At 44.9% G+C, this 26,027-nt stretch overlaps 1 protein-coding gene across 1 annotated transcript; it reads right to left on the reverse strand.

Moving 5' to 3' along the window:
- Positions 1 to 283: 283 nt before the first annotated feature.
- On the reverse strand, positions 284 to 23,919 carry LOC148517899 (beta-soluble NSF attachment protein). The gene is made up of 11 exons (XM_088478073.1): positions 23,735 to 23,919; positions 16,250 to 16,329; positions 15,738 to 15,854; positions 11,902 to 11,948; positions 8,732 to 8,809; positions 7,750 to 7,805; positions 6,032 to 6,116; positions 5,211 to 5,315; positions 3,638 to 3,706; positions 3,193 to 3,243; positions 284 to 1,375 (listed from the first exon to the last, which is right to left on the reverse strand). Exons 1-11 carry the CDS (start codon positions 23,836 to 23,838, stop codon positions 1,271 to 1,273), a joined length of 897 nt encoding a protein of 298 aa, XP_088334199.1. The 5' UTR covers positions 23,839 to 23,919; the 3' UTR covers positions 284 to 1,270.
- Between the last annotated feature and the right edge of the window lie 2,108 nt (positions 23,920 to 26,027).

The following is a 26,027-nucleotide window of genomic DNA, read 5'->3' on the forward strand; positions in this document are numbered from 1 at the left end:
CCAACATCTTCAGGGAGTTGGCTGATTCATATAGCAACAGATCTCTTCTAATAGTGATCTAGTGATCTTTAATATCTCAGCAAGCGATAAACCACTGTGATCAGTAATCTATTAATACAGTGCTCTTCCATGTCAAGTCCTGGCGTCTAGGGGTAAATTTACTAAAGTGAGAGGTTTTACAAGTGGAGATGTTGCCCATAGCAACCATTCAGATTCTACTTAACATTTAACTAGCACCTTCTAGAAGATAATAGCTAGAATCTGATTGGTTGCTATGGGCAACATCTCCACTTCTAAAATCTCTCACTTTAGTAAATTTACCCCCTAGACTCCAGGGGAACAATTCAATTACATACAATGGCTGCATCGCTCGTTCCAGAATGGGAAATCGCGAAAGGCAAGATCGCTAGTTTTTCCTGCCACCGCGTAAATCAGCAATGTCATAGCTATCGTATATGCTGGATATATGCTCAGTCAAGCATTGCGCCCCCATGACTGCAAGAGGCAGCAATACACCTGCGGCGGAAGTTGACAAACTTTTTTGTTAATCCCGATACCATATGAGCCCTTATAACGTGACCAAGGCCTGAAAAGACAGTGTTTAGTAGCTCAGGACTTGCATATAGCAGTGTAGTAAGGTGCAATACTTTGAGCTTTGATACAGATTAATATAAATTAATTTTCATCCTCTTTTAAGTGTTCTCCATACTACAGCACCTCAGCTACAGCCATCTGTACGTTTGCTTATAAGATTACAATATAGTGGATGTCCACTTGAAACCCTCAAGGGAGACGTCTTTATGCATTAGAATGGATGAATAATATACATAAGAATACCAGCTATGGCACCAACCTTGATGAGCCTCGGCCATGATTCACTGGCTCCTGGCAAAATGTTTGGCTGCATGATCATGTACATTAGGTTGGTCCCACACAAAATGGCCGCCCACACTGTGTGGAGACAATGAGTGCAATTTAATAAAATAACTACTTTCATACCCTCAAGAAATGTTGGCCATTATGCATAAAAATAAAAATATAATTTGCATCCATTTAAATATTTGATTCCCCCATACTAAAAATAGGTATAATTCATATAAAATGTTTCACATGAAATCCTTTCAGTGCTAGATGCCATGCAGCCATTAACATTGTGTTGTATTACAGACATTACTGGTGCTGAAAAGTATCAAAAGTAAATAAAATAAAGAATTTTGCAAAGACTAAAACGAAACAGGGATCAGGTGTATACTGGTAGCAAGTGTCTGATTTATTTAAGGTCTCCATCACCATCTCCTTGGATTGACTTTTTGATGCGGAGTAACATGGTGGTAAGCCACTGATCTAAACGGGAAATTGAATCAAACTCCTTCACCTGTATTGTAAAATAAGAGAGAAAAATAAACAGTTTGTACATGAGATTGTGATCATTGCACAGTCCAAGACTTATGCAGACCATACATCTGTCGGCAGAATCTCCGATTCCACAATGTCAATCCGATAACCAGATTGCGATGATCAGCAAAATACATGTTAAAAATCCCAGACTCGCGGAATCAGCTAATCAGGATTGTCCAACATGTTGGATTCTGCCGATCACCCGATTCAGGCACCAGCAGAATGGGGAATTTGCCCGATGGATGCCTGATGTATAGCCAGTTTAAGGGGAGATTTATCAAAGTTTGGAGAGAGAAAGTGTAGAGAGAGATAAACTGGTCAACTGACAACCAGATAGTGAGATAAGCGTATCCAGTGAGCATACAAATTCATATTGGTTAAACACACAAGACAGCTCCCCCTGCTGGGTAAGCACCAGGTGCATTTCAACGTGTTATAAAGATAATGGCAAGACTTTGGACAAATTAATTGAGATTTCCCAGTTAATTATGCAAAGCTGACAAGTTATATAAATAATAAAAGATGAATTAACACCAATGGGGTATACGCAATAAGGGTATGATTTCACAAACCAGTGCAATCTCTGCAATTACGCCTGTACCAATACCGACCTGGATATGAGTTTTATTGCAGAGATCGCACCAGTTCACGGAAATCGCACCCTATTATATATACACAGTAGGAGGAAAACTATAAATTATTATTAGAGCTTATTCAGACAGGTCGATAAATTGTTTGCAGAACAAATTTTTCGTACATAAGCCTAGTGAGCGCTGCATGACGCCTGTGCTCCAAATTATAATGTAAGCAAACGGACCTGTCCGAACAATTCCTGACAAGCGCTCGCTTTGCGTCAATTTCAGTGTTACCTGCAGAGATCATAATCAAGCATGCTCAGTAACATATATTGGTAGGCCAGTTTCTGGGAACTGTGATGAAGAAGTCAATGCTGATTTCCATTGGCGGTGATGCTTGCTCGTTTATAGGATGTCCGCCCACAGCTTAACGACGGACCAGGTTGATGATCGCTATGGTGATCACCATCGCGGCTTACGACCAGACCCTAAGGATGGGTCTGGGCACTCGTAAGCCCCAGGGAGCTTTCTGCTCTGATGGAGCAGGAAGCTCCCCACTGACATCACTGATGAGGTCAGTGCGGCCGCCCACAAAACGGTAGGCGTTCGTAAAGGAACACCTCCGTTTTGGAAACCACCCCCCCCCAGCCCGCCTACCAAACGGGGGCAGCTGTCGATCAACATCGACAGCCGCCCCTTTGGTAGTGAGCTCCGGAGCGTCAGAGTTACTCTGTCGCTCCAGGGATTGCGCACGCACAGTGCGGCCGCTGCGCGTGCGCAGCCCTAACCATCGAGTCGGTTACGAGCGCATCGGCGCTCGCGACCGACTCTGAATAAGGTCAAATGTGCTGTTTGAACAATATTGGGGAAAGATTTCCCTTGAACTTTCTGTAGTGCAGGACAAACAATATTTGGTGTACACACTGACAGATCTCTTTCAGTGAAGTCATCCTGCCACATCTCTGAACAGGCAATTCTTGACGATATCGTCCAAATTGGCCTGCATTTACGGACGACAAAAGAGATCGTTATCATCCAGCGGGAGCGCGCATCGTTGCATATACATGGAACGATATATCGTTGAACGATATAGTTATCGTTCAAAGATATCATCTCGTGTGTATGCCCCTTAAGGGACGACAAGAACAATTTCAAAACATATGTAAACAGTCTGGTAGAGTGTCTGTGTAGTGCCGGATATATGCGATATGTTACTCACAGCTTCAGTGTATGCTTCGCTGTTCTGTTCTTCATGAGCTTCCAGCAATTTCTGAGAAATACAAAAAACAGCGTGCTAAATCTGTGTATAGACTTGTAGAAGTGTCAGCGGATTGCGCATCTTCAGTGAAAATATGATTCCCAAGCATTCCCTGTGCTCCCTATCACATGTGCCACACAAGACATTCCCACCAGTTATTGTGCCCATCTCCCTCTAAGGGGTCTAGTTACTAAGCAGTGTTAGGAGACAGAGTGGAAAGTGATAAGGTACCAGCCAATCAGCTCCTGTTATATTTCAAACACAGCCTGAGAGATGGCAGTTGGGAGCTGATTGGCTGGCACCTTATCACTTTTCAATCTGTCTCCTAACACTGCTTAGTAAATAGACCTCTAAGTATCCAGGCTTATGACACAGACACTCCCAGGCACCCCCTGTACACACTCACCTTTATTAGTTTGCATTCCCTAGAATCTGAAAATGCAGGAAACATTTCTTCATATTTCTCCACTGCAATCTGCAAAACAGCACAAGGAACCGATCACAATCCATATCATATCGGACTCTGGAGCTGATTCAGACCCGCTCACTAGGATGAGATCGCTCATAGCTGGCCGATATTTGCAATCTGTGCATGCATCGTAATGCGTGTGCGCGAACGACTCGGGAAGCGATCGCTTTTTGCGCATAGACAGCCCAGCAGAGTGAGTGACAGGAGAAGCAGTTTGTGGGTGGTAACAGGGGCAGTCCACTAGAAATGGGGCAGTGGATGTGCGAACGCAGGCGTGCCTGAGTGTCTCGACGCCGTTTCAGAGGAGTGCATTATTAACAACAGGCAGCGTCATAGTACACGTTACCTGGTTGAAATACACACTGAAGTGATCGCAGTGCTTGCGGCAGGGTATAGTCGACCTCAAGCGCTGTAATCGCATCAGATTTTGCTCGATGTACCAAGGGAGAAGGGGAGGGTTAGGATACCTACTGACAGGTGTCGTATCCTAACCCTATCGGGATGTCGGCATCAGGATTCTGACCGTCGGGATACCGAGCGCCGGCATCCCGTACCCATTCCCATCAAGCGCCCCCTATCGCCATACTGGGTAAAACAGACACTGAAACACAACCAATTCAAAAAGTACAAACAGACCGTACAAGGGGACAAAGTAAATAGTGATAGCATTATAATGTCTTGCCACAAGTTACTAATTGAAAGGACTGCATTCTCAAACACCAGGGGCCTCATGCCTCCTTAATATTGGTGCCTCAGTGATGTCACTGAAGTTAGTGAATAGGTTAAATTCCCATGTGTATTTGTTCAGCCGCTCAGACTGCCATGTAACGGATGGGCACTATATTATTATTATTATCGTTTATTTATATGGCGCCACAAGTGTTCCGCAGCGCCTTACAAGGTACATAACCAAAAAGTTACTTACAGTAAAATACAATACAATGAAGGACAAGGACATGGATAATATACATTGATACATAGGTGGCCATAACACCCACATAAGCAGCAAAGCATAGGCACCAAGTGTTAGATGTCCTAGTGGTGAGTAAGAAGTAGATGAACATATAGTAAGGAGAAGCACAAGAGGGTAGAGGGCCCTGCTCGCAAGAGCTTACATTCTCAAGGGGAGGGGCAGACAGATGGGCAAGACAGGGAGGAGGTCACACACACACACACACACACACACACACACAATTTAGGTTTATTGCCTCCTTGTTGCTTGTAAATACTCTGTATTTTAGAATCTGTACCGGTGATTGCCTATCTCTTTTTCTTCCCCCCCATTTTAAATTTTTTTTTATATATTTCTACTATATTTACTGTTTTGTATTTAGTAGCAAATAGTTTTTGAAAATATAAAAACTAAAGTGGATTGTTTTTATTTATTATATGTTTGCTTTCCATTTTTCTATATAGAGTTAAAAAAAAAAAAAGGGGCTCGTACATCCAGAAGTACTATTACACCATCACTGTATGAATCCTACACGTACGTACACACAATGCATATTACCTTAGCGTTCAGTTCATCCACAATAAAATGGCACAGAGCTGCTTTGAAGAAATATTCTTTTGCACTGTACTTCAGCAGCGGATTATCCATTGTGCTGGTGCCGACCTAGGGAAGATTACAATGTGGATTTGGGAACCAATAAACCAGATGCAAAAATAAATACTGAGATTATGGAGCGTTACAAAACAACTGGAGCCTGCAATAGTAATAACTGGTAGATCTCCCAGCAGCTGAGTATTAATCTGTCTGATCAGTTACACTGTGCAAATAAATTCATACAACATTTATTTATCTGGATCTCATCCTATTTGACCAACCACATGTGTGGCAAAATGAAACGCCCATCCCTGTCTGTGTACTCTAGGGTCACCTGGATGGATCACCTGTGGTGCCACCGTAACGCACCCATGTACCCTCGACAAATACATGCAAGGAAGGAAAATACATGAAACCTCCCAACCCCTACACACGTCCCACAATGAAAGTTCTTTACAGTTTACTAAATTAAAAGGACACCCAAAGCTAAAACACTGGCTGCATTATATAAAAAGGAGCCGGTAACAACATGCACAGATATATACAGTATGTGACATGTACATCCAACACAGATAAAGAGCATAATAAAAAGATCTGACTTGTGATCGTAAGAAAAGATTATTTTAATCGTACACATTCTTGTATTTAACACCACTGCGTGACACCGGCGGCGGCTTCTTTGTTAGGTTATTGAAGCGTTTACATGTAATTACATTTATGTGTAATGTTATATGCTATGTATTTGCGTTTTAGGTGTATGCCCACTGGATGACACCAATACAAACCTGTTCATAGATTTCTATTGCTTTCTGGTACTGCTCCAATTGTGCCGCATATGAAGCCACTTTCAGCAGACATTTGTTAGCGGAGCTGAAATACAGAAACAGAAGATCAAGAAAAGTCCCGAAAGTGATGGAGAAAGTCTGAATATTGTAGAGGAGATTAGCGGTTTCCAACCAGTGCCTTAGGGTGAATTTATGGCCCATATGCGATTTGCTGGTCTCGCCGTGAATTCAGCGAGCTTGCTAGTAGATTTAAAGCGGCAATTTATTTGCCTCTTTTAATCTAGCATCTATTTCACCTAAATGACGCCAAGACCAGCAAGTGGCAGCTTATTATATATCGGTGCAGTCGTGTCAGCGTCTATTAGCAAATGCAGATTGTGAGTCTTTAAGCGCCACCATCAGATTCACCATCCCTATAGCAGGTACGATTTCTCCATCAGAGTGTGGCCCCATATGTGAGCGGTTAAGCATCTGTGTACGCAGCCACTTTCAGACGCGCCTTTGACACTCCCATAACGCAGACCATCTCCGTGCCTGCGCTAAGTCACCTCCCTGTCACGCACACTACACTTTTCCACGTGTGCATCTGAAATCGCAACTGTGACTCTTTAGGAACACAATTGGGAGGCATACGCGGTGCGACTAAGACACAGAGGAAGAATCGATCCACCGCGTCCGAAATCCGCAGTGCGCGAGACTCAAAATCAGGCCCTATGTGTCCAGATTCAGGGCTAAATACATTGCGTATTACAAGGAGTGCTGCTCTAACAATAAACATAGGAAATGGGGATTACATGAAAGCCAATGCCGGGTGCTCTATTATCTTCTTACTAGTTTGCGGTTATGTTTTTTTGTGTTAAAATATCAATCAGTACATTTCCTGTAAAACACACTACAATTCTTTATTGGTGCTTTGTACTGTTGTATTGAAAATCCTTCTTTCTTTTTTAATTAGGGATTATAAATAGTATTGTCTAAGTGTAAAAGAGACTAAAGGTAAAATATTTGTACTTTCAAAGGCACTTGCATTTAAATCACAATTCTGCTTTTATTCACTGCAATAGTTCAGTACTGATGAGCCACGAAAAACACAATGAAAAGATATAGTAATAGGTACAAATAGTAGTCATGAGATCATCCATTCTGTGTAGTGTAATCCGTATCCAGGTGTATAAACTACGTTACATATACAGGCACGGGAAGTTACTGACTCACATTTCAATGCGTTTTCCAATGTGGTTAGGTCTGTAACTTGTGCTGTGATTAGTGTGACCAGTCCACAGCAATGGGAATTTGCTGGTGCTCCAGTCTACAGGATTGATCTAATCCCATTCACTTTAAAGACTCTTGTACAAAGCCAAATACTTATTGTATTCACTATCCAGTCTTAAGAAAGGTATCCACTGACATTACACACAGAGCGGGGTGATGCACTAATGGTTTGGGGTCATACAGTTCAGCTATTATACTAAAGCCTCAATGCAAACAGTGCATTATCCAATAAAACAGCAATACTTTAATCTCTCTTCCATATCACTTAGGAACCCACAATATTTCAAATATACAACAGATTCAATTCTCTTCATCCCCCCACTCCTACTAACATGACTGTACAATATCCTGTCCCAAACCACTATTAACGGGACCTGTGTGCAGTCTCACAGTAACAAACACAGTGACAGCAACTCATAGCATGAACACTAAGACAGAAAACTTACCTGTTTGATTCTTCTCCTTTGTAGTAATCTGCTGACTGCTCATAATGTGCAATTGCCTAGACATAGACAAACAATACATTAATCTGGCTCTTAAATGTTATATTTATAGTATATTGTAATAGGACAAGGCAGAGATATCAGTCTTCCCCCGATGCTTAGTGCAGGGCGTTTCACTCGCTATCGGCCCCAAAGTTTTTCTTGTAACTTTTAAAGTAACTGACGTAATTTGGTGAAATGTGACACAGACTTACCTTGGTCTATGAGAAACATGAGGAAGCCATAGCAAGTACTGAAAGTGTTCTTCATTAGCATCCATGCCAGCTGTTCACGCATGCGCACAGTGAAGGACAGCTGTTCACCACCCTAATCAGCAGCGCAGTCCAAAATTCAAATAGAGGAGCCACACCAACTGCCAGACAGGATGCCAGTGAGAGTGGCAGTTGGTGTGGCTCCCCTATTTGAATTTTGGACAGCGCTGTAGTCCCACCTCTGGTGCCACCACTGCTATTCCTGTTTCCGACAGTGGCGTTATATGTACTGAGGCGTCCACATTCATCCTGTCTGTTACATGTCAATATGAACCAGTAGACAGCTGAATAAATCGTATTTATTGTCCAGACGTACTGGAAAACGGAGTTGATAAAAGGCATGCCAAAGACAATTTATTGAGCAGTTTGGAGGTTTTAAAAGTTATAAGAAAAACTTTGGGGCCAATAGCGAGTGAAACACCCTGTATAATACACTAACGACTAACTAGTGAATCATATGTATGGCACAATTTATATCTGTGGCACCATAGAATACGGACAGTTACATTTAGTAATTTATACTTTTCAACACAGATCAAAAAACAAATGGTGTGGCTCCAGCATGTCTCTTTATAGCCTATCTATGAGACGGTGTCAAAACTACGTCTTGTCTTCAGCAGTACGATTACCGCCTAGAAGGAATAGTACAATAGTTTATGCACCTACGGTCTCACCTTTTCTATGTCTACAAGCTCGGTCTCATAAATTTCTGCGATTGTAATGTGATGCTTAGCAGCAATTGTAAACCTTCCCTATAAGAGAAAATAGCGGTTATTATTTGTATTGTGCTCAATATAGATCGCTGACGCACACATGCATTTTATATCATTCTATAATGGAAATCCAATTTGCCACAGAAATTACGGTGTGCAGCTTGGCCAGCTACGGAGGCCCTAAGAAATACATTTACTACTGACACTCTCTTGATATTGGCAATCTATGTATAACAAGAGGAGGAGACAGACGCAATTGGCGTTCTAACAGAAAAAAAATGTTCATGTCCAAGTGGGAAGGAGAAGAAATAATTCCATTCAGGTTGAAAATTAGATAATATATCATTATTTAAATAAAAACAACTTTGGGGTCTATGTAATATCTGAAACGGACAACTACATGGCCAAAAGAATGTGGACACCCCTTCTAATTAGGGTGTTTGGCCATTTCAACCACACCCATTGCTAACAGATACCTAAAATCAAGTATACAGCCATGTCAACTCCATAGTCACACACTGGCAGGAGAATGGGTCACACTGAAGAGCTTAGAGCTTGGTGACATAACATGGCACTGTCTTCATGCCACCTTTCAAGAATGCTCTTCAAATTTCTGCCCTGCTAAAGCCGTCCCGGTCACATGTAAATACTATTTTAGTGAAGTCTAAACATCTAGGAGCACCGGGAAGTAGGCGGCAACCCGACAGTCAGAATCCCGAAGTGCAGTATACTTGATGCGGAAACCCAATGGATCAAAATGCCAACAATTTTAAATGTTAAGTATATGGGTTAGGCTGCGGGAAGGGAGGGTTAAAGTTAGGCTGTGGCAGGAGCGGGTTAGGGTTGGGGTTAGTACTAGCCTTAGAATACTTACCGAAAATCACCAGCATTTTTCACCCTCGGGAATCCCGCTGACGGCATTCTGACCATTGGGATGCCGTACCAAACCCGGAGCAAAAACAGATCAGAAGCGTAGCTTTAGCCCAAACAAGCTCCGTGTGCTGAACGGATTAGCACGTAAAAATGATCTCTCTTCGGTTGCAATACTCACTATCGGGTTCGAACGGCCTCTGGAAATGATGTCTGCACAAGGACGCCTGAGCTTCATGGATTGTACTTCAGAGAAGTGGAAACGCGTTGTCTGGAGTGGCGAAACATGCTGTACCACTAGCAGTAGAATCTGACTTCAGGTGGATGCCAGGACAAAGCTTCCTGCACTAATGTGTGCGGTCAATTCTAAGGTTTGATGGAGGAGTAATGGTGTGGGGTCTGCGAACCAGGCCTCATCACACAATATCAATGCCCAATCTCACTAATGCTCTTGTGCAGGGGTGGGCAATAAGCAGCCTCCAGCTGTTGTTGAACTACACATCCCAGCATGCATTGCAACAGTTTTTGCATGGTCAAATAGCAAAACTGTGGCAGGGCATGCTGGGATATGTAGTTCTACAACAGCTGGGGGACGCTTATTGCCCACCCCATCTCTTGTGGCTGAATTAATGCAAATCTACGCAGCCATGTTCCAAAAAGAAGTGGAAAGCCTTCCCTGGAGAGTGGATGCTAGAAAAGGAGCAAAAAAGGGGGCCAAGATATTAATGCCCATGGTTTTGGAATCAGATGTTCAACAAGCACATACGAGTGAGATGTTCAGGTCTCCACACGGTATCCAGTCAGACGGTCGACAGTAACATTCATAATGACGTCACCACTAAGTCGACTTTAGAATGTCGACATGTTTGAAATTGTCAACATGCAACATGTCTACATCTTCAGAATGTTCACAATGTCGACATCAAAACATGTGAAATGTCGCCATGCTGAGAATGTTAACAGTTAGGGTTAGGCGCCGCCAACATGATGGTTAGAGGTAGGCTGCGGGGGGGAGGTTAGGGTTAGGCTGCGGGGGGGGGGGGGGAGGGGAGAGTTAGGGTTAGACTGTGGGAGGGAGAGTAAGGGTTAGACTGTGGGGGGAGGATAAGTTAGTCACTAGGGGGATGGTTAGAGTCAGGGAATAGAACTAGAGGAAAAATATAATTACCTAAATGCTGGAGCATCACAGGTCTGTGCCGGAAGGGACTGTTACATGGCCGCAGGGACCTGGAAGAGAACCCTGGAGCCGCCGCTGTTGCCAGGAGAAGCTAAGTGACCAATGGGCCCACAGGGATGGTTTGTTGACAGGTCATCATGAGGACATACCACCCTTGTAAATATGATGAATGTCGACAAATCTTACCACATCCCACCACATACTTTTGGCCATGTAGTATAGATAAATAGGTTAATTCCATGCACTATTATTGCTGTTTTCAAAAGCGAATGCCTTGTACCCAAAGGTGTTATCTTAGAGCACTTAGGGCCTGATTCAGCAAGGAACGCAGATGCGAATGAAATAGCAATTACGCACACAGTTCAACTGCGATAGTATGCCAATTCATTGCGATCGCTATGTCACCGCACTACACTACACAAGGACGCCCACCTTACACACATTCGTAAGCCTTAGCTAGACTGGGAAACCATCGGTACAATAGAGCACCATCGCAGCCTCACACACACCTGCACAAGCTCTGACCTTACTCAGAAATTGCTAACTTCAGCGCCCACCATCAGGCTGCGTAGGTCATTGCAGTGGATAATTTATGCACGACGTTGAAACGCACTGGCACGTCTGCATTTCGCCAACCACCCAAAAACGGCACTTCCTGTCAATCACTCTGCGATGGGTCTGCGTAGTCACTGCGAGTGCAGTCCCGAACGCAGTGGCCGGTTCATGAACTGTGATGCATACGCAGTACGCAACAATCGGCCGATTGCGTGCACATTAGCAACTGCGTTCCTTGCTGAATCAGGCCCATAGTGCATAATCTCAAATCTCATAAAATGTGCTCCGACACGGATACTCCAAAAAAAGGTAAGCAAGCTGACCTGTGCACATACTCATACACGTATTAGCTGTGCAAATGGACATTGCCGGCAGTGCTCAGAAATACGTCTTAGTACATTGGTGGAAGCTTTGAGATGGGCTAATGAGCACTTTAACACTCTAACGAGTGTCGTTTTGGAATCCCTATGAGAACGAGCCTTTAAATATTAAAAAAATAAAGAGAGATCTACAGAATATCATTCCTTACCATATCTGTGTAAATATCGATGGCTGCATTTAAGCAGTTGATGGCCTCTGATGTTAGCAATTAGGAGAGACAATGAAAAGCAACTTAACAAAAAATAATGCAATTACTTTAATGATTAGAGAGCTAAAATGGAAAGACTGATAATGAAGCAGAACTTTTAGCATATGTAATAAACCAATAAGCACAAATTAAACAAAATATTGGAAAATATAAGGAGGACTCTTTTCTACAGAAAGTGTGGTTCTTCTCTGCAGACACATTCTATGTTTCTATGTATAGTATTCATGTTATAGCAATGTTTCTGCCTCCTATAAAACAATCTTTAATCTCTATGACATACCCTACTCTCTGACTGTACATTGTTCATGTTGAGCAGAGTATATAAAAGTATAGGACTTGGGCCCTCATTCAGAGCCGGACGCTCTGAGCAGAGCGCACGCTCTGAATGAGGGCCGTCCTCCATAATTATGGAGCGTCCTCCTAGACGCTCGTATAGCTGTGGGTCACCACCCACAGCCTATACGAGCGTGCAGGTTGATGGCCGCGATGGTCTTGACCATCGCCACTGCGAGCCGGGGGCCTGCGGTTTCTCAACCGCAAGACCCGGAGTGATTTTGGCTCTATCAGAGCCAAAATCACTCCCACTGACATCACTAGTGATGTCAGTGGGCCGGCTTCTGACGGTAGGCGTTCCCTTGGGAACGCCCCTGTCTGGGAGGCACGCCCCCGGCACGCCCACCAAAGGGGGCGTGCTGTCAATCAACATCGACAGCACGCCCCCTTTGATCAGACACAACGAGCGAAGGAAAGTCCTTCGCTCGTCGCGTCTGGCGCATGCGCACGACGGAGCTCCCGCCGCAGTGCACACCATCGACCCACTTGCGAGCGGACAGCCGCTTGCGAGTGGGTCTGAATCAGGCCCTTGGTCAGCTGATCCCAATAAATGACAGAACATGAAGAGTCAGGAGATCACTAATAGCCTGTACAGTGATAGATAACATAAGACTATGGGGTGAATGTAATATCATGCCAGATGCAGATATTGGCGAGTTCCCGGCAAATCTGCCCAGAGTTTTAAAGGGGCAATCATTTAAAAGGCAAAACCAGTCTGCATCCTGCATTCTATTACATTTACCCCTATATGTAGCAGTTACATGTGCATTCCCCAATATCATTCATAAGTAAACAGTCTCCACTTCAAAGAGCCCTCATCCTAATTAGTCTCCCCTGTCCATAGAGCTGTCAGATGGGGTTCCCTCCTCTCAGACGTCTATTGATATAATAAATAGAGCACAGCCGATCCCCAGAAACAAGCACTGGAAATTTATTTAACACTCAGGGGTAGATTTACTATCAGTCAGGTTTACTAAGCAAACGATGATCGGCGGCTTTGACCGATGGATTTCAAAGGGCGATAGCCATTAATGCTAAATCAGCATGGTTTTGTATCAATTACTATTGTCGCTTGAAAAACATTCGTCAAAGCCAACGACCGACAGTTTTGTAAACCTGACGTTAAGTAAATCTGCCCCACAGAATGGATTCTGTATGGAGGAAGCAAAGGTAAGACATTAAACAGCCATGGTTCCATGCCAATACTTTCATAGTTGATCGATTATCGGTGGTCTGCACATTCATAACAGTCGCACTGCGCATGCGTCAACTTTCAATACCGACGGCAGTCGTAGCAAGGATTTGCCCGCAGTGTGATAGTCAGGGAGCGTTTGCGGGAGGTAATGGGAAAGTGTCGGCTTAAACGCTGGCTCGTCCTAACAGTTTTGGGGGGGGTGTCGAAGACTGCGGTTGTAATCTCATATGCAAAAAAATGGCTCCAGCGTCTCAGCTCCATCGGCAATTCGGTGTAGTTGCAGCAGAGGCAACAATAGCGTCCATCTCTGTATCACGCCCAGAGCCTCTGGCATCCAACTGCAAGAGGTGCAAGACTTCCATTGTCCCTATACGTAGTGCTTGCTCTGCTAGGAAACACATTATCCCTATACATAGAGCTTGCTGTGCTAGGAAACACATTGTCCCTATACATAGTGCTTGCTGTGCTAGGAAACACATTGTCCCTATACGTAGTGCTTGCTGTGCTAGGAAACACATTATCCCTATACGTAGTGCTTGCTCTGCTAGGAAACACATTATCCCTATACATAGAGCTTGCTGTGCTAGGAAACACATTGTCCCTATACATAGTGCTTGCTGTGCTAGGAAACACATTATCCCTATACGTAGTGCTTGCTGTGCTAGAAAACACATTGTCCCTATACATAGTGCTTGCTGTGCTAGAAAACACATTGTCCCTATACATAGTGCTTGCTGTGCTAGGAAACACATTATCCCTATACGTAGTGCTTGCTGTGCTAGGAAACACATTGTCCCTATACATAGTGCTTCCTGTGCTAGGAAACACATTGTCCCTATACGTAGTGCTTGCTGTGCTAGGAAACACATTATCCCTATACGTAGTGCTTCCTGTTCTAGGAAACACATTGTCCCTATACATAGTGCTTGCTGTGCTAGGAAACACATTATCCCTATACGTAGTGCTTGCTGTGCTAGGAAACACATTGTCCCTATACATAGTGCTTGTTGTGCTAGGAAACACATTGTCCCTATACGTAGTGCTTGCTGTGCTAGAAAACACATTGTCCCTATACATAGTGCTTGCTGTGCTAGAAAACACATTGTCCCTATACATAGTGCTTCCTGTGCTAGGAAACACATTGTCCCTATACATAGTGCTTGCTGTGCTAGGAAACACATTATCCCTATACGTAGTGCTTCCTGTTCTAGGAAACACATTATCCCTATACGTAGTGCTTCCTGTTCTAGGAAACACATTGTCCCTATACATAGTGCTTGCTGTGCTAGGAAACACATTATCCCTATACGTAGTGCTTGCTGTGCTAGGAAACACATTGTCCCTATACATAGTGCTTGTTGTGCTAGGAAACACATTGTCCCTATACGTAGTGCTTGCTGTGCTAGGAAACACATTATCCCTATACATAGTGCTTGCTGTGCTAGGAAACACATTGTCCCTATACGTAGTGCTTGCTGTGCTAGGAAACACATTATCCCTATACGTAGTGCTTGTTGTGCTAGAAAACACATTGTCCCTATACGTAGTGCTTGCTGTGCTAGGAAACACAATGTCCCTATACGTAGTGCTTGCTGTGCTAGGAAACACATTATCCCTATACATAGTGCTTGCTGTGCTAGGAAACACATTGTCCCTATACGTAGTGCTTGCTGTGCTAGCAAACACATTATCCCTATACATAGTGCTTGCTGTGCTAGCAAACACATTATCCCTATACATAGTGCTTCCTGTGCTAGGAAACACATTGTCCCTATACGTAGTGCTTGCTGTGCTAGGAAACACATTGTCCCTATACATAGTGCTTCCTGTGCTAGGAAACACATTGTCCCTATACATAGTGCTTGCTGTGCTAGGAAACACGTTATGAACACATAGATAAAAATGAATTGCACAGATTTATGGTACTCTTATGGCTGCTATAATGGTAGAGGGGATTCTTCCCCATTATAGCAAATATCATTAAGGGTAAAGAGGATGATTTCATACATTTTCAAAATGATAGAATGGCTATGGTATAGGTCTTTATGGTATATGCTATGGTATAGGTCTTTATGGTATATGCTATGGTATAGGTCTTTATGGTATATGCTATGGTATAGATTTTTATGGTATATGCTATGGTATAGGTCTTTATGGTATATGCTATGGTATAGATCCTGTGAGGTAAGATTTGAGCATAACAACATTTCGGGGCACTGCAATGCATACTGTACATCAGGAACGTTACCTTGCGGATCAGCTTTCTTGTACGCGTTCCCGGCATCTACAAAACTCGTGGCTGCGTCATGTTTGCTCTGCAGTTGCATATACAGCTTGGCCGCCTGGCAAAAAGCATTTCCCGCAGCTACAGAATAAAATGTTAGTACATATTACCAGCCATGATTCAGAAGCAGAAAAACAAACAATACTGTACAATCACTGTCGTCCTATTTTGCAACAAGGCTTCATAAAAAGAAATGTATCAGGGGCGTTTTAAGAGAGGAGGGGGCCCGTACGCCCCCCCCTCTCTGCCAGAGCTCTGAGCGCTGCAGATATTCTGGCTTCATGCCAGAATATATTGCGCATTCATAGGTCTCCGAGAAAATGGCGACCACACCTATTTTCCTGGGGACATAGTTTCAGAGAATGCGCAGATCACTGGGAAAATGGCCGAGATCACACCAACTTGTTACATGAGCTGGGGTTGTTGGAAGACGACAGCCCCTTTAAGGTTACATACTCCCCCAGGCCCACACTTACCGCTCCAGTTCTTAGCCATCTTGAACATGTTGGCTGCTCTGGCATACATCTCACAGGCTTCTTCAACCTTTGTGTTTCCACTGATTAAAAGACGGAGAAAAAAAAAACGTTATTACACCCTGTGCTTTATTTACTTTTTTTGTGTCCAGCAATAACAATGGGATGACTTTTACAGACACATGGAACTTAAGTCCTATACTTACGCTTCCATGTTAGGCTATGAGTGGCTCCCTGCAATGCTCTGCAATAGATGCTATAGAGCACAAATTCTCAAACTCGGTCCTCAGGACCCCAAACAGTGCATGTTTTCCAGGTCTCCTCACAGAATCACAAGTAAAATAATTAGCTCCACCTGAGAATCTTTCAAAATGTGTCAGTGAGTAATGACTACACCTGTGCATCTGCTGGGTGACCTGGAAAACGTGACCTGTGTGGGGTCCTGAGGACAGAGTTTGAGAACCACTGCTATAGACATTGACAGCGGACTAACCAGTTTACTAAGCAGCCATAAATGGCAATCTGCACCTATGTGGTGTCAAACATGAATCATTCCATAGCTTCGGTGATGTCAGTCTTTAGACACATTGTTGCTTTTTATTTTTTATTAATTTTATTGGTAGTTCCTCATCTTTGCGGCCCCCTGCTGGAGCCAGTGGTTACGCTACTTACGTATCTTCACTATTCAGTGAAGATACGCAAGTAGCTTCGCTCGCCACGCTGCGGGCACGGTGGCTCGCTTCGCTCGCCACATGGATATATTCCCCCTCCATGTCCACTGGGATGGTAGGCAATGACGTTGGATACTGGCTGATCTTTACTGTACTTACGTATCTTCAGATACGATCAACCAGAGTCCAACGTCATTCCCCACCATCCAAGTGGACATGGAGGGGGAATATATCCATGTGGCGAGCAAAGCGAGCCACCGTGCCCGCAGCGTGGCGAGCGAAGCCAGCCTGCAAGGGGCCGAATAGTATTTCCTAATTTTTACGCTACTTCTGTATCTTCACTGACGGCTCCAGCAGGGGGCCGCAAAGATGAGGAAGTACCATTTTATTTTTTAGAAAACTCATCCATTCCTACAGAATTATGAGACAACTGTTAACCGAAAAGTGTATTTATTAAGGAGCAAAGATGACCATTTTACCAGATTTAGCATGATAAATAGACAGGTGGTTCGGAATCATAGCGAACAATAGTTTCCTGACCTCAATCTCCTTCATGATATCGGCAGCCTGCAGAGGTCTGAATTAGCAAGTACCAACAAGAGTAATGATGGGTTCTGTGTCCCCAGACACGTCTAACAGCATCCCTGCTCTACGCATAGTGATTGGCTTTGGTCAAAGCAGAACTGTCTGCGTGTAGTAAATGCTCTTTGAATAATCACTAACAAATAAATCATGTAAATGTATTATATTTTTGAGTGTAATATTTCACACAGCGAAATACAACAGCAAATCACCATAAGGAGATTGTTCCTTATAAAATTAGGTGTACCCAATAACTACACCCCTTCCTCCTAATCACAGGTGTACCTAAACACTACACCCCTTCCTCCCAAATGCAGGTGTACCCAATCACAAGGCTTCCTCCTCTAATGTCTGTGTGTTCACAATCTCTAAACTCCCTCTTCCTAACCAATCACTACACCACCTGCTCCTATATCCAGGTGTACCCAATAACTACACTCCCTCCTCCAAACCAGTCACTACACCACCTGCTCCTATATCCAGGTGTACCCAATAACTACACTCCCTCCTCCTAACCAGTCACTACACCACCTGCTCCTATATCCAGGTGTACCCAATAACTACACTCCCTCCTCCTAACCAGTCACTACACCACCTGCTCCTATATCCAGGTGTACCCAATAACTACACTCCCTCCTCCTAACCAGTCACTACACCACCTGCTCCTATATCCAGGTGTACCCAATAACTACACTCCCTCCTCCTAACCAATCACTACACCACCTGCTCCTATATCCAGGTGTACCCAATAACTACACTCCCTCCTCCTAACCAATCACTACACCACCTGCTCCTATATCCAGGTGTACCCAATAACTACACTCCCTCCTCCTAACCAATCACTACACCACCTGCTCCTATATCCAGGTGTACCCAATAACTACACTCCCTCCTCCTAACCAGTCACTACACCACCTGCTCCTATATCCAGGTGTACCCAATAACTACACTCCCTCCTCCTAACCAATCACTACACCACCTGCTCCTATATCCAGGTGTACCCAATAACTACACTCCCTCCTCCTAACCAGTCACTACACCACCTGCTCCTATATCCAGGTGTACCCAATAACTACACTCCCTCTTCCTAACCAATCACTACACCACCTGCTCCTATATCCAGGTGTACCCAATAACTACACTCCCTCCTCCTAACCAATCACTACACCACCTGCTCCTATATCCGGGTGTACCCAATAACTACACTCCCTCTTCCTAACCAATCACTACACCACCTGCTCCTATATCCGGGTGTACCCAATAACTACACTCCCTCCTCCTAACCAATCACTACACCACCTGCTTCTAAATCCAGGTGTACCCAAAAACTACACTCCCTCTTCCTAACCAATCACTACACCACCTGCTCCTATATCCGGGTGTACCCAATAACTACACTCCCTCCTCCTAACCAATCACTACACCACCTGCTTCTAAATCCAGGTGTACCCAAAAACTACACTCCCTCTTCCTAACCAATCACTACACCACCTGCTCCTATATGTAGGTGTACCCAATAACTACACTCCCTCCTCCTAACCAATCACTACACCACCTGCTCCTATATCCAGGTGTACCCAATAACTACACTCCCTCCTCCTAAGTACAGGTCTCCTCAATCACTACACCTTTATGTATCTAATAAAGTAGAGCGACTATAATAATTTAAATAAATGCATATATTTTCTTTTTTTTGTAATTTTTTTTTTTCACAGACAGACTATACAATATCCTACATCACAAACATTAACATTAGCATCAATTAAGTGAGGTGTCTGTCCTCCCTCAGCTCGCCTTAAGAAATGTAAAGTGGCAAAAAGAGGGCAAAACCAGCCTTATAAAACTTATTGTCACTTTAAATTTAACAGCAAACTCACCAAAATCATGCTGCCTCTGCAATCTTGGAACCTATTGCATAACCCCCAAAGTGTTTTTAGGCATTTTTAAAATTTTATTTTTTGACATCATGGAATCAAAAGATTTATTCTCACTGATCAACACCTTTTGTTAATCCATTACAAATAAAAAGATGCATTTTTATTGCAAAAATATTTACCTCCCTAGTCAACTGTGAGTCTACAGTATCTGGAGAAGGCACTACAGGCCCCCATACATCAGCGATGTACTGGGCCAATTCACCGATCCCCAGACGCCAGGGCATCGGTCAAATCCAAAACGTCTCAAATAAGATCAAGATCCCGTCTCAAATAAGATCAGGATCAGCAAATCAGAGATTGTTAACAAGAAGAATTTCAGCAGTTCCCCGATGGAAAATCCGGTCCAATCAGGTATCGTGAAACGGCCGTCTGCTGTATGGGGCCCTTAACACCTTGCACATGGGGACGCTGAAGTACTGCTTGAGTTCAGCAGGTCAGGTGGGAAACGCTGTTAAACGGCAATTTCCAAATCATTTCAGATTTCTGTGTCTGGGCACTTACTAAGGCCCAATAAATGTAGATATTTTTTTAAAGTCACCCCAGAGTGACTTTTCCTGTATGTGTGGGGTTACTGACCTGCAGAAATATAAATCTCAGGTCACTTGTAGACTATGGGCCTGATTCAGCGAGGATCGCAATTGCAAAGCTGCGCGCAGGCTATAGATATATGATGTATGCACACAGGCTATAGATATATGATGTATGCACGCAGGCTATAGATATATGATGTATGCACGCAGGCTATAGATATATGATGTATGCACGCAGGCTATAGATATATGATGTATGCACACAGGCTATAGATATATGATGTATGCACACAGGCTATAGATATATGATGTATGCACGCAGGCTATAGATATATGATGTATGCACGCAGGCTATAGATATATGATGTATGCACACAGGCTATAGATATATGATGTATGCACGCAGGCTATAGATATATGATGTATGCACGCAGGCTATAGATATATGATGTATGCACGCAGGCTATAGATATATGATGTATGCACACAGGCTATAGATATATGATGTATGCACACAGGCTATAGATATATGATGTATGCACGCAGGCTATAGATATATGATGTATGCACACAGGCTATAGATATATGATGTATGCACACAGGCTATAGATATATGATGTATGCACGCAGGCTATAGATATATGATGTATGCACGCAGGCAACTTTGCAATTACGTCCTTGCTATGATGCAAATGCTGTAGAAGGCGTAAGACACCCCCTGCTGCATTTGCGATCCCAGCACTGCGACGAAGGTCTTAGGCTGAGATCACCATCACGACCATCAGTGGTCGATGGTCGCTATGGTGGACGGCGCCGGGCTGCCAGTCGTGTAAGCCTCAGCTAACTCAGGCTGGCCGGCTTGCGAGCCCAGAACACTGCATCTGCCTGGGCTTGCTAGTCCCGGAAAATGGGGTGGACACGCCTCCGGTTCCAGGAATGCCTGACGACCCCGCCCCCGCAACGCCCCTATGCAGGACCCATTCTGCACACTAGCAGAATGGGATGGTACGCGCGATAATCGGGAATCTGCGATCAGCAGTGCACACTGAATCAGGCCCTATAACAGGTCTCCTCTAACATTTGTCTATCTTGCGCCAACCAATTTGCAAAGGCTATAAGTCTGAAGTAGACATGAGTGCATATGCTATAACCTGTGAAACCCACGGATTTAAGGTGTCAACCTGTTGTTCCACTCTTCTGGCAGGGATTCTATGCTGTACATATCACCTGAGCAGGATGTAGTCGGCATCCCGGTGTGCGGGATGCCGACGGTCTGAATACCGGCGCCAAAATCCCGTCAGGTCGGGATCAGGGTACCAGTATCCAGACCGCCAGCATCCCAAAGGTAAGTATCAGGGTGTTAGGGGGAGGTTAGGGTTAGGTAGCGGGGTTAGGCATTAGGGGGAGTGTTAGGATTAGGGTGCGGGTGGTACTGCTGGACCTGTCTAAATGAAACAGACCATGCTGAAGTGAGTATTAAAATGGATTCCCAGGGCAATGCACTTTGACATTGCGTCGCAGTGTGATTGGACAATTGCTGCTTTATTTAATAATGAATGCAGGACATGTGGCACAAACTGCACACCCTTTAACGCTCCCTTATTCTCACAGGGACCCCTTCAGAAATGTTCTATTTGTCCAAGGCCAACGCATATAAATCGGTGAAATATGGAGCAGCCCCGGAGACACTGTATCTACTGGTGTTCTGTCCTCTGCAGTCACATTTGAGCACGCACTCATTCTAAATAGTTAGGATTGGGCACCATTATGGCCTGCGTCTACCACGGGGATCAGTAATTCTTACAATGGCTTTATGCTTCTCCCACGTGGCTATTAACCTATGCAATATTCTCCCCCGACATCCAATGCTCCAAAACTGTAATGAGGCAATGCTCACTCCTGGCATAATGCGGTACCCAGCTATGGCAATGCTCACTCCTGGTATAATGCTGTGCCCAGCTATGGCAATGCTCACTCCTGGTATAATGCAGTACCCAGCTATGGCAATGCTCACTCCTGGTATAATGTGGTACCCAGCTGTGGCTGCTCACTCCTGGTATAATGCGGTACCCAGCTATGGCAATGCTCACTCCTGGTATAATGTGGTGCCCAGCTATGGCAATGCTCACTCCTGGTATAATGTGGTACCCAGCTATGGCAATGATCACTCCTGGTATAATGTGGTGCCCAGCTATGGCAATGCTCACTCCTGGTATAATGTGGTACCCAGCTATGGCAATGCTCACTCCTGGTATAATGCGGTACCCAGCTATGGCAATGCTCACTCCCAGGTATAATGCGGTACCCAGCTATGGCAATGCTCACTCCCAGGTATAATGCGGTACCCAGCTATGGCAATGGTCACTCCCAGGTATAATGCGGTACCCAGCTATGGCAATGGTCACTCCCAGGTATAATGCGGTACCCAGCTATGGCAATGGTCACTCCCAGGTATAATGCGGTACCCAGCTATGGCAATGGTCACTCCCAGGTATAATGCGGTACCCAGCTATGGCAATGGTCACTCCTGGTATAATGCGGTACCCAGCTATGGCAATGGTCACTCCCAGGTATAATGCGGTACCCAGCTATGGCAATGCTCACTCCCAGGTATAATGCGGTACCCAGCTATGGCAATGCTTATCCTGATATAATGTGGTACCCAGCTATAGCAATGTTCACTCCTGGTATAATGTGGTACCCAGCTATAGCAATGTTCACTCCTGGTATAATGTGGTACCCAGCTATGGCAATGTTCACTCCTGGTATAATGTGGTACCCAGCTATGGCAATGTTCACTCCTGGTATAATGTGGTACCCAGCTATGGCAATGTTCACTCCTGGTATAATGTGGTACCCAGCTATGCCAATGCTTATCCTGATATAATGTGGTACCCAGCTATAGCAATGTTCACTCCTGGTATAATGTGGTACCCAGCTATGGCAATGTTCACTCCTGGTATAATGTGGTACCCAGCTATGGCAATGTTCACTCCTGGTATAATGTGGTACCCAGCTATAGCAATGTTCACTCCTGGTATAATGTGGTATCCAGCTATAGCAATGCTCACTTCTGGTATAATGTGGTACCCAGCTATGGCAAAGCTCACTTCTGGTATAATGTGGTACCCAGCTATGGCAAAGCTCACTCCTGGTATAATGTGGTACCCAGCTATGGCAAAGCTCACTCCTGGTATAATGTGGTACCCAGCTATGGCAAAGCTCACTCCTGGTATAATGTGGTACCCAGCTATGGCAAAGCTCACTCCTGGTATAATGTGGTACCCAGCTATGGCAAAGCTCACTCCTGGTATAATGTGGTACCCAGCTATGGCAAAGCTCACTCCTGGTATAATGTGGTACCCAGCTATGGCAATGCTCACTCCTGATATAATGCGGTACCCAGCTATGGCAATGCTCACTCCTGGTATAATGCGGTACCCAGGTATGGCAATGATCAATCCTGGTATAATGTGGTGCCCAGCTATGGCAATGCTCACTCCTGGTATAATGCGGTACCCAGCTATGGCAATGCTCACTCCTGGTATAATGCGGTACCCAGCTATGGCAATGCTCACTCCTGGTATAATGTGGTACCCAGGACAGCAGCAGCTGCAGCATGTGAATAATTCCTGTGGTATAGTAATAGGAGTGATGGACATGTAAAAGGCCTGCGCCTGTCTCCCAGCTCCACCACTCCCTTCCCCCCCTCCTTCATCCTCCTCCGAGATGACAGCCCATGTCTCCCCACCTCCCCCCTGCTCTCACCCGAAGAGACCCCGCAGGAAGGAGTGCGAGGACTTCACCCTCTTCTCTGCGTCCGCCATCAGCTGCACGGCTTCGCGCTCCTTGCCGGCGTTGTCCATGGCCATTGTCAGAGATCCCCGGGTACCGTCCAGCCAAATCCGCTCTTCCCTTGCCTCCTGCTGCAGCAACACACAGGCGCTGACCCCAGCCGGTGCCCGTCTCTGACTATAAAAACCGCAAGGCGGTTGGGAGATGTAGTCTTTACCACCGTCGCAGGACAATGGCTGAGGCTATGGCAGCCATGTTTACTGAGGGCAAACCGGATCTATCTGTAACCCAAACCCCTAAACAGCGGCCTATACCTCACTTTTCAGAGGCTAAATTACAATGAAATTGCGTTTTTTTTTTCCGCAATAATGGATGCAAACCAGTGGAATTGAATGTAAAACTGGTATTGATTTTTTTTTTATCTTCTTTTTATAAAATGTACTCAGCATTTTTTTTTCATGACTTTGTGATATCACAGTCTCACTGAAATTAACTGTGGTGGAGATGTATCAAACAGTCTTAAGTGGATAAGTGTAGGTGTTGCCCATAGCCACCAATCATACATACGCCAACTTTGCAGGCCCTGTGGCCACAAGATCCAGACCTGTGGCATTGCCCAAGCCCACCTTTCTGTTCGTGTTGTGGCTGTGGTTAGTGCTCTGTCCATAATGGGCGTTGTCAAATACCAGAAGGGGCGTGGCTACTGAAAATGGGGCATGCCAACATGAAACACCACCCATTTCTTGTCACTCTGGGACAGAGGTTCTCAAACTCGGTCCTCAGGACCCCACACAGGTCACGTTTTCCAGGTCTCCTGGAGGGAGCACAGGTGTAGTCATTACTAGCTGACAAATTTTAAAAGATCCACAGCTGAAGCTAATTATTTCACTTTTGATTCTGTAAGGAGACCTGGAAAACATGCACTGTTTGGGGTCCTGAGGACCGAGTTTGAGAACCTGTGCTCTAGGAACATTCCTTTCCATTCCATAGGCACCTTACCTCTACGGTGGTTTCTCATAATGTGGAACCTCTGAATACATCCTCCCTGGGCAATGGTGTCTTCAGTCGGTATTCACTATTCATGTAGGTCACATCGTCCAGAAGATGCCTGTTTGTGTAGGAATAATAAGGTCATCATCATACGACAGCGGTTCAACCAGACTCGTGCCCCCTGTGTAATTCCCTTTCCCCTGCGTCTCTCAGCCACACCATCATCTCACTGCATCGTCTCTTAGCCACACCATCGCTGGGTCGCCTCTTAGCCACACCTTCGCCGTGCATCATCTCTTAGCTACACCATTGCCTCCCCACCCACGTCGTCTCTCAGCCACGCCATCATCTCCACCCTTGTGTAATCTCTCAGCCACACCATCATCTCCACCCCTGCGTCATCTCTCAGCCACACCATCACCCCCCTCCCTGCGTCATCTCTTTGCCACACCATCATCTCCCTCCCTGTCTCATCTCTTAGCCACACCATCGCCCCCCCAATGTCATCTCTCAGCACACCATCACCTCCCCCCTACGTCATCTCGCAACACACCATCACCTCTCAATGCCCTGGCCAGCAGTGTCCCCCCTCTGCAGGGCTTGCCACGTTGCCCAGGGCACGAGCCCCGCTCGACCTCCCCCTAGTTACGATGACAGTCCGAAGGGCAGAGCTCGAAACTGATGAGAATCCCTGATGGCAAAGCGGAGGAACGCCTCATGTGGTTTCCAGATTGGAATGTAGAGGTAAGCATCCTTGATGTCAAAGGACACCAGGAATTTGCAGCCTCCAGACTTGCAATCACAGAGTATAGGGATTCCATCTTGAACCGGTGAAACATTAAATAAATATTTAACAATTTGAGATTCAAAATAGGCCAGACTGAACCATCCTGTGGTGAAAAAATAAACTGGGGGAGGAGAAACAAACTAACTATCTGGTATCTGTGTGATACAAGACTGTGAACCCAAACATCAGAACAAGGCCTCCTGGAACCGAAATAGATGAGGACCCACCGTGGAAGCCGGTCATGCCACCGGTTATTCGGTAGGCTTAGGGTCCGGACGATGAACAGTACCAAGTTGACGAGCTATGGTCTTTCCTCCTTTAACTGCAGACAAGCCACCTCTGGCTTTTCCTCGAAATCTGGTAGGAGCCAGAAAGGAAGGTCCTGAGTAAGACAGACGTGGAACAGCCGCTGTTGAGGGCAAGCAAGTATTCTTGCTACTCGTGGCCAGAGAAATCCATGTATCAAATTTTCAACCAAATAAGATATCC

Source organism: Taudactylus pleione, unplaced genomic scaffold (assembly GCF_031769625.1).
Source record: "Taudactylus pleione unplaced genomic scaffold, aTauple2 ptg000206l, whole genome shotgun sequence".
NCBI classification, from domain to species: Eukaryota; Metazoa; Chordata; class Amphibia; order Anura; family Myobatrachidae; genus Taudactylus; species Taudactylus pleione.

What these genes read in the sequence shown, in the direction of transcription:
- LOC148517899 (XM_088478073.1), bottom strand. Translation starts at nt 23,838, where the DNA reads ATGGCCATGGACAACGCCGGCAAGGAGCGCGAAGCCGTGCAGCTGATG. An exon ending in CAATAGAAATCTATGAACAG is followed by an intron (nt 5,316 to 6,031) that starts GTTTGTATTGGT and finishes AATCTTCCCTAG; the next exon opens with GTCGGCACCAGCACAATGGA. An exon ending in TGGATGAACTGAACGCTAAG is followed by an intron (nt 3,707 to 5,210) that starts GTAATATGCATT and finishes GCTGTTTTGCAG; the next exon opens with ATTGCAGTGGAGAAATATGA.